The sequence below is a fragment of the Ursus maritimus genome, unplaced genomic scaffold, assembly GCF_017311325.1.
Source record: "Ursus maritimus isolate PB19 unplaced genomic scaffold, ASM1731132v1 scaffold_24, whole genome shotgun sequence".
Classification (NCBI taxonomy): domain Eukaryota; kingdom Metazoa; phylum Chordata; class Mammalia; order Carnivora; family Ursidae; genus Ursus; species Ursus maritimus.
The window spans coordinates 18,309,606-18,318,261 of NW_024424897.1; the positions used below are offsets into that span (position 1 = coordinate 18,309,606).

At 56.5% G+C, this 8,656-nt stretch overlaps 1 protein-coding gene across 1 annotated transcript in view; it reads left to right on the top strand.

Annotated features, from left to right (window-relative positions):
* Positions 1 to 8,107, top strand: part of ITGA2B (integrin subunit alpha 2b) — a 15,998-nt gene extending 7,891 nt beyond the window's left edge. The window contains exons 14-30 of the mRNA XM_008693550.2: positions 1,720 to 1,765; positions 1,867 to 1,971; positions 2,055 to 2,110; positions 2,204 to 2,355; positions 2,501 to 2,626; positions 3,250 to 3,317; positions 3,444 to 3,591; positions 4,179 to 4,271; positions 4,538 to 4,617; positions 4,944 to 5,024; positions 5,146 to 5,242; positions 5,344 to 5,496; positions 5,620 to 5,745; positions 6,219 to 6,332; positions 6,558 to 6,659; positions 6,848 to 6,964; positions 7,860 to 8,107. Of these exons, the coding sequence (XP_008691772.2) occupies positions 1,720 to 1,765; positions 1,867 to 1,971; positions 2,055 to 2,110; positions 2,204 to 2,355; positions 2,501 to 2,626; positions 3,250 to 3,317; positions 3,444 to 3,591; positions 4,179 to 4,271; positions 4,538 to 4,617; positions 4,944 to 5,024; positions 5,146 to 5,242; positions 5,344 to 5,496; positions 5,620 to 5,745; positions 6,219 to 6,332; positions 6,558 to 6,659; positions 6,848 to 6,964; positions 7,860 to 7,916 (1,721 nt within the window). The 3' untranslated portion in view covers positions 7,917 to 8,107. The remainder of the gene's footprint in view (positions 1 to 1,719; positions 1,766 to 1,866; positions 1,972 to 2,054; positions 2,111 to 2,203; positions 2,356 to 2,500; positions 2,627 to 3,249; positions 3,318 to 3,443; positions 3,592 to 4,178; positions 4,272 to 4,537; positions 4,618 to 4,943; positions 5,025 to 5,145; positions 5,243 to 5,343; positions 5,497 to 5,619; positions 5,746 to 6,218; positions 6,333 to 6,557; positions 6,660 to 6,847; positions 6,965 to 7,859) is intronic.
* Positions 8,108 to 8,656: the final 549 nt, after the last annotated feature.

Genomic DNA, 8,656 nt, shown 5'->3' on the forward strand with positions numbered 1-8,656 from the left:
GGGGGGGGGGGCAGAGCCTCGGGATGAGACTGGTGGGGGGGGGGTCTTAATTGAATGAATTCCATGTAACTCAATCAGAAAAATCGAGAGATTTTTTTTAAAGGAAAAAAGGTACATAGAAAACAAAGTTAGAAGACAGAGGAAAGAGAGTTACAACATATATATAAAAGATCTTATTCCTGGGGCGCCTGGGTGGCTCAGTTGGTTAAGCGGCTGCCTTTGGCTCAGGTCATGATGGGGTCCTGGGATCAAGCCCCTGTCGGGCTGCCTGCTCAGTGAGGAGCTTGCTTCTCCCTTTCCCTCTAGCTCCACCTGCTTGTGCTCTCTCTCTCTCTCTCAAATAAATAAATAAAATATTTTTTTAAAAAAGATCTTATTCCTGTCACATGTAAAGAACTTTTTTTTTTTTAAGATTTTATTTATTTAAGAGAAAGAGCATGAATGGGGGGGGGCGGGCAGAGGGAGAGGGACAAGCAGGCTTCCTGCTGAGCAGGGAGCCAGATGCGGGGCTCGATCCCAGTCACTACCCGAGCTGAAGGCAGATGCTTAACCGGCTGAGCCACCCAGGTGCCCCACACGTAAAGAACTCTCACAAATTAATAAGATTATGATGATTTACAAATACATTTTCAAGAGCGATCTTAAAAGTTACTAGTGATGACAAGTCCATAGTGTGGCTCTGAGTTTGCATGGTGGAATTGAAATGGGGTGAAGAGGGGGTGCCAGGGTGGCTCAGTTGGTTAAGCGTCTGACTCTCGATTTTGGCTCGGGTCATGATCTCAGGGTCATAGGATCAAACCCCGAGTTGGGCTCCGTGCTGGGCGTGGAGCTTGCTTGGAATTCTCGCTCTCCTTCTCCCTCTGCCCCTCCTGCTCGAGCACGAACACGCATTCTCTCTCTCTCTCTCTAAAATAAATAAAACCTTTTTTTAAAAAAAGAAAGAAAAGGGGTGAAGTTCCCTAGGGGAGGAGGGGGCCACTCTTGGTTACTTAATCTTCTGGGACTCAGTTTTTTCATGGGAATAATAATGCCTGAAATCATGTCAATATATTTTTCTCAATAGGTACCAAGGGCTGCTACAGTTTTTATGTTAATCCTACTTGGTGGGTCTCTTTCATACTCAGCTGTAAACTCCTGGAGGGCAGGGCAGCTGCCTCCTTGACACCGACTTTGGCATTCCCTGCTGGTCCCCTGGAATCTGCTGGAAGGGGGAGCTCAGGGCCACCTGGATAACAAACAGAAATTGGAGAAAATGATAGCAAATGGCCACTCCCCTTTTGTTGCTCCTTCCAGATGTTGCAGTGGCCGCCCCCTACGGAGGTCCCAGTGGTCGGGGCCAAGTGCTGGTGTTCCTGGGTCAGAGTGAGGGGCTGAGCTCACGCCCCTCCCAGATCCTGGACAGCCCCTTTCCGGCAGGCTCCGGCTTCGGCTTCTCCCTGCGAGGTGCCACAGACATCGATGACAATGGATACCCAGGTGCCCCTGGCATGCCTCCAGCTAGCCAAGAAGGGCTCTTGGGCATTAGCTGGAGATGCTGAAAGACACAGTCAGGGGCCCGTGCCCCACTGAGTGTTCTGACGCATCTGTGAGCCTGGGAGGGCAGGGGAGGCCAGGTCGAAACGCCAGTGGGGAAAATGGTGTAGGGAAACCGCGGGAAAGATGAGATGAAGACCCCGTGCCTCCTCTAACTGCTGATTCTGACCCCTCCGATATCTGTAGACCTACTGGTGGGAGCTTATGGGGCCAACAAGGTGGCTGTGTACAGGTGAGAGCTGGCTCCAGGGGCATGGTGGGGGAGGGTACTCACCATCCGAGGATACTGGGCCAGGAGGGCCCACAATGGCAGGCCTCCCCCTGTCCCACCAGAGCTCAGCCAGTGGTGATGGCCAGTGTCCAGCTGCTGGTACAAGATTCGCTGAATCCTGCTGTGAAGAACTGTGTCCTGCCCCAGACCCAGACACTCGTGAGCTGGTGAGGAGACCGAGGGCATAGGCCGGGCAAGGTCTGGGACCTTGAGGAGCCCTGGCCCCTGAGCCCAACTCGTATCTTTGCAGCTTTAACATACAGATATGTGTAGGAGCCACTGGGCACAACATTCCTCAGCAGCTGCGTGAGTGTCGTCATGGGGACAGAAGGGAGGTGGGTCTGGGCTCCCCTGGAGGCTGGCCAGGGAGACCCTGACGCTCCCCGCTTGCCTTGCCAGCCCTAAGTGCCGAGCTGCAGCTGGACCGGCAGAAGCCGCGCCAGGGCCGGCGGGTGCTGCTGCTGAATTCCCAACTGGCGGGCACCACGCTGCATCTGGACCTGGGCGGGAGGCAGAGCCCCATCTGCCACACCACCGTGGCCTTCCTCCGAGTACACCCGGGCTGGGGACGGGAAGGGCTGGCTGTGCAAGCCTGTGCCTCCAGCCCTGCGGCATGGGCTGAGTGCTGCGGGCACGGGGGTGGTCCGTGGGACATGTGTGGCAAGGTGCATGGTCTGACTCTTGTTCCCCCTCCAGGACGAGGCCGACTTCCGGGACAAGCTGAGCCCCATTGTGCTCAGCTTCAATGTGTCCTTGCAGCCCAGGAAGGATGGAGTAGCCCCTGGTCTCGTGCTGCATGGAGACACGCATGTCCAGGAGCAGGTAGGGACGGGGGATGGGAACAGGCAAAGGAGGAGCAGGACCCCTGCCAGAAAGTCAGGGTTAGGGGGGCGCCTGGGTGGCACAGCGGTTAAGCGTCTGCCTTCGGCTCAGGGCGTGATCCCGGCGTTCTGGGATCGAGCCCCACATCAGGCTCCTCCACTATGAGCCTGCTTCTTCCTCTCCCACTCCCCCTGCTTGTGTTCCCTCTCTCGCTGGCTGTCTCTATCCTGTCGAATAAATAAATAAAATCTTTAAAAAAAAAAAAAAAGAAAGTCAGGGTTAGGGTTAGTGTCCAAGTCCTAACGGGAACCCCAAAACCTTGATGTCACCTCTCATCTTGGTTGTCACTCTAAACCTTACTGAAAACCCCCAAATCTCAAAACTCCTTAAACCCTGATCCAAGCCCCAAGTATTGTTGATGTCACCTGTGAACGGTGACAAACCCATAAACCCTGATGTCACCATCCTGACATCTTCCCAAACCCCGATGCAAATCCCGAAGTCGTGACGTCAGCTCCAAACTCCTTTTCCTTCTCGGAACTTCTAATTCCCTACGTCCTGACGTGACCCCCGAAATTCACATGTCCCCCACTCGCCCTCACACCTTGACGTGCCTCTTCCAGACGCGCATCATCCTGGACTGTGGGGAAGATGACCTGTGTGTGCCCCAGCTCCAGCTCACCGCCAGCGTGTGAGGAGCCCGTTTGCCCCGTGACACTCCTTCACCACCTGGGGACTGATGCTCTGTCCTCACCCCCCCACCCCAGACCCTGGGCCTGGGCCTGGCCTCCTCGGCTTTACTCCTTTCTCCCCATAGGGCAGGCTCCCCACTCCTCATTGGAGCCGATAACGTGCTGGAACTGCAAATGGACGCAGCGAACGAGGGTGAGGGGGCCTACGAGGCCGAGCTGGCCGTGCACCTGCCCCCAGGCGCCCACTACATGCGGGCCGTCAGCAACGTCGAGGTGAGGTCCCGCCGCGGGGGCATTCCCGGCGGCCGGGGGGTGCGAGAACCTTGCCTCCCGTTCTCCACCTGAGAGCCCCCACTTCTCTTAGGCATTGCTGTAAAAGCTGTGATTTTTTTTTTTTTTTAATTCGGAAAAGGAGTACTTGCTAATAGCATAAAATACAAGGACTACTATACAAACCAAAAGTGGCTCGGGAAGTAAATGTTAGCAGAAACTTCTGTTAGAAGAACTGTGCTACTGGGAACTTCTGTTAACATTCGGTGGACTTCCTTTCAGTCTTTTTTCTCAGCATCCACAGACACTTACGTGGGCCTGTGTTTTTTTCTTTTATTTTGTTGATGTAGTTTATAACAACAGGATCATGGTCTATGTCGTGTTTTGTGTTTTTTAGTTCCAAAAGTGTCATTGAAAATAATAAGGTGCCTCAGGGATACATAAAGGAGAGTGTGACATCCCTCAAACCCCCACCCTGAGAAGCCCCCCTCTCCACCCTGGCACACAAGTCCCTTCCAGACTTTTCAAGGAAGCTCACGTATATATGGGATACTCCAACCATCTTCTTTCTTGAAACTACCTCCCTGAAGGGCTTTGAGAGACTCATCTGTAACCAGAAGAAGGAGAATGAGACCAAGATGGTACTGTGTGAGCTGGGCAACCCCATGAAGAGGAATGCTCGGGTGAGGCCCCAAGGCGTGGGTACTGGGTCTGCTCCGCCAGGGGCTCAGACATAGCTGAGTTTTAGGGGCTGGGCTTGGAGTCCTATAACTCTTGGCCGGAGTCCTGGTCCTCACACTCCCTGTGTTCTTGGCTGAGTGGCTTTCCCTCTCTGTGGGCTTCTGAGATAAGGATGGGGACTTGGAGGACGGGAACTAGAGGCCACGTGCGTACAAGACTGCCCAGACTGGGCATCTGGGCCGTGACTTTGGCCCTCCTTGTCTCTCAGATAGGAATCACAATGTTGGTGAGTGTGGAGAACCTAGAAGAGGCTGGGGAGCACGTGTCCTTCTGGCTGCAGACCAGAAGGTACTGGACTGGGGAACATTCCTACCTACCAGCCCTCCCCTGGCTGATCCTGATGCAGACACCCTCAGATGCCCTCCTTCCAGAAGGGTCTTCTGGGATGCCCACTCTTCGGACTTCCCCGTTCCCTTTCTTCCCCCAGAGACTTGTTTCTGAGTCTTGGAGCCCTAGAAGAAGGTCTTTCCCAGGTCTAACTTCAATGTGACCGTGCTGTTTGTGGAGTTAGTGCTTCCTGACCATCCCCCCCGAAATTCTGGCCCTGCCCGAGAGTTCTGATGTCCACTGGGCTGGTGTCCCTGACCTGCTTCTCCTTATCCCCTCCCCTCCAGCAAGAACAGCCAGAATCCAAACAGCGAGGCTGTGCTGCTGGATGTCCCAGTCCGGGCAGAGGCCCACGTGGAGCTGCGAGGGTGAGACCAGGAGCAGATCAGGGAGATGGCGGGCAGAACCCTCAGCTTCAGAGGGCCTTGGGGGAACCCCTACAGGCGAGTGCGCTGATCAAGCTGACCCGGAAGGATTCGGGCCCCGCAGGAACTCCTTTCCAGCGTCCCTGGTGGTGGTGGCCGAAGAAGACAACAGGGAGAACAGCTCCGACATCTGGGGCCCCAAAGTGGAGCACACCTATGAGGTATGAAGGGCCTTCTGGGACCCAGGCTGGGGTGGGGAGGGACCCAGGAGCTACGCCGAGAATGCTGAGCCACCTAACATCCGGCCACCACCACCCACCAGCTTCACAACAATGGCCCCAGCACCATAAGTGGCCTCCACCTCAGCCTCTGCCTCCCCGGCCAGTCCCAGCGTTCTGACCTGCTCTACATCCTGGACATAGAGCCCCAGGGGGGGCTTCAGTGCTCCCCCCAGCCCACTCCTAACCCCGACAAGGTGAGAGTCTGGGTGGAAGAAGGAGTTGTGGGTGAGGCCCCAGACCATCAATCAGGGCCCCCCGGCAGGGGGAGGGGGGAGATGAGTGGAGCTCAGAGACCGACTGCTTCTTTGCCTCCCCAGATGAACTGGAGGCTGCCCACCCCCAGCCCTTCCCCCACTTCTCCCGGCCATCACAAGCGGGAGCGCAGACAGGCGTCCCTGCCAGGGTCCAACCAGCCGGCCGGGCTTCAGGATCCCATTCTCCTGGTGAGCTGGCTCCGGGGTCTCCCACTGGGGCCTCCCTGGGGCACAGGGGACAGAGGCTCGGGGAGGCAGGGAGAGGGGCCCGCAGTGTGATGTGGGCCTTGGGTGTTGGTCCCACGGAGTACTCCAGGTGAATATGAAGGGTGGGACTGGTCTTGTGTCTGGGGTGGGGTGGGGGTACTTGAATCTTCAAAGGTTCCCAGCACATTAAAGAAAATGAAGAAATGCCAAAACAGAGTTACAACACTTGTGGGTACTGGGTCTGTGATGACCCACTTCTTCCCGCCCTTTCCCTGCATCTCTGGAACCGTGTGAGCAGCCCATTTAGAGATAACGTCAGAAGCGTGCATCTGAGGCCCTTCCCGAGAAGGAGGCCCGAGCTCCCTGTCCCCCCTTGCCCCTTTCTGTTGTTGGGTCCTTGGGGTGGTGAGGGCTGAGGGGTCCGGGGGCTGGGAACTAACGACGCATCCCCTTAGAGCTGCGACTCCGGGCCGCATACAGTGGTGCAGTGTGAGCTGCGGGAGATGGCACGAGGCCAGCGGGCCATGGTCAGGGTGCTGGCCTTCCTGCAGCTGCCCAGCCTCCAGCAGGTGGGGAGGGGGCGCGGGATGCAGGGTGGGGGGCTTCTGGGGGCGGGGACCAAGCTTGCTCTGAGGATAGACGGGGTGGCCAGGAGTGAAGAGGGAGTGAGGGCAAGGCTTACTTTTGAGGGGACAGGCTTAGGCCAGGGGCAGGACTCCGCAGAAGGGAGGCTGGGGCCGGGACTCCTGCAACCAAGAGGCCCGTGTAAATGGCTTTCATCCCACCCCATTCAGAGGCCACTGGATCAGTTCGTGCTGCAGTCGCAAGCTTGGTTCAACGTCTCCTCCCTTCCCTACGCTGTGCCCGCCCTCAGCCTGCCCAGTGGGGAAACTCAGGTGAGTATGGAGCCTGCAGGACCCACTGTCTTCCCAGGCGTCCGCGCCGACAGGGTGGAGGCAGGGCACCCCCGGGTCTGACAGGTGGCACAGGTAGGTGGCTTGCTTGGGGGTCCTCAGCCCACAAGTTTGAGTCTTCCGGAGAGGCAGGTGTAAGGTGACTGAGAAGCCACTGGATTTGCCCTCAGGTGCAGACGCGCCTGCTCCGCGCCTTGGAGGAGAGGGACATTCCCATCTGGTGGGTGCTGGTAGGCGTGCTTGGTGGCCTGCTGTTGCTCATGCTGCTGGTCCTGGCCATGTGGAAGGTGAGGCATGAAGGGGAGAGTGGGGTCCCCAGGTAGGCACAGGCTTGGCCCTGCCCTACTTCCCAGGGAGGCAGAGAGAGATGGTGACCCAGGGTCCATTCACATCTCCACTATTAGAGCGTCATTCTCCAGAGGACCTCCTCCAGGGTACAGACCCCTGGGAGAGTGGCACCTAACATCCTCAGGCCTTTCAGCCTGTTCCCAGCTGAGAGGAAGAGGCACAAGGAGGGAGTCCTGCCTTCAGGAATTCCCTGGCTGCTAAGGAAGACAGGACTTCTCTCCTGCCTCTGTCCTTCCTCCTGACTGAGTTGGGAGACCCAAGTCTGATCCAGACCCTCTGGGGAGACCCTGCTGGGTCACTCCCTCCTCTGCGCCAGGAAGGCTGTGCTCAGACTCACTCAAGTGCTCAAGCCCTGGGAAGCCATGGTGCTTTTAGGGAACATCTTGCATTAGACTTACAGTCACCAAATATGTATCATTGGGCACTTGAGTCACATAGAGACATAATGGCCAATATATAAGAAAAATGCACGGGAGGGGCTCCTGGGTGGCTCAGTTGTTTAAACGTCTGCCTTCAGCTTGGGTCATGATCTTGGGGTCCTGGGATTGAGCCCCACATTGGGCTCCCTGCTCAGCAGGGAGTCTGCTTCTCCCTTCCCCGCTCCTCTTGCTTGTGCTCTCTCTCTCTCTCTCTCTCAAATAAATAAATAAATAAACAATCTGAAAAAATAATTCAGGGGAAAAAGCCAAATTAAAAACAAGTAACTTGTTACATGTATTATCGGGACGGGGAAGGCCTCCGTTTACGCGCACAGTGGGGTCTGATTGTGCAACAGCTGCTCTGGGACCCACTGATCATCTTTACACCCTGTCCCCGGCCCCTGTGTGCCCCCAGGCTGGCTTCTTCAAGCGCAACCGGCCGCCACTAGAAGAAGATGAGGAGGAGGACTGAGGGGGCAGCCCACGCCCTGTCCTACGAGGAAGGCTCAGGACTGTGCCTGTTCTGCCCTGTCTTCAATGTGCGCCCCCAGCTCTGCTCACCCACGGGTTGGAGCTGTCCCGGGGAGGCCTCCTCGTATTCTCCCACTCCGGTGAGAGCTGGCCACTCCTTTCCCTGCTGCCAAATAAAGAGGCTGAGCCCCAGCCCCCAGCATGCTGCCTCCTCTTGGGTCAGCGAAGAGAAGGGAACCAGGGACAGGTGATGTTTGGAGGGAGGGGCTGGGGTGGCAGAAGTGTGAACAGTGAGTGTCTCTGCCAGGCAAAGGTTGCAAATTACTGTCTTTGGGGGAGAGTCTGGGAGCAGAGAGTAGGGGTGGAACGGAGGAGAGAGGGTGGCAGAGCCTCCAGGAGAGACTGGGGGGGATGGGGTGTCTGAGGGTGGTCAGGTGGCATGGAGGTTGGGAGCATCAGAGAAGGCAGGCTGGTCCCTGGTGGACAGCTTTAAACAGTATTTTTTTCATGATTTTAGAGGGATAAGCCTCAAGTGAGATTCGGGAACATAACCTGCCTTCCCCATTCCCGTTAAAAAAAAAAAAAAAAAAAAAAAGAGCCTTTAAAGCCATATTCAGAGTGAGGAGGGGGCAGGGGGGAGGCTGACGAAGCTCTCAGCCTGAAGAAGGCAGCATCACACCAGGGACAGGAGAGCAGGCTTCGCTGTCCAGCTACCCTTCTTCCCCATCAAGGAGAAGGCTC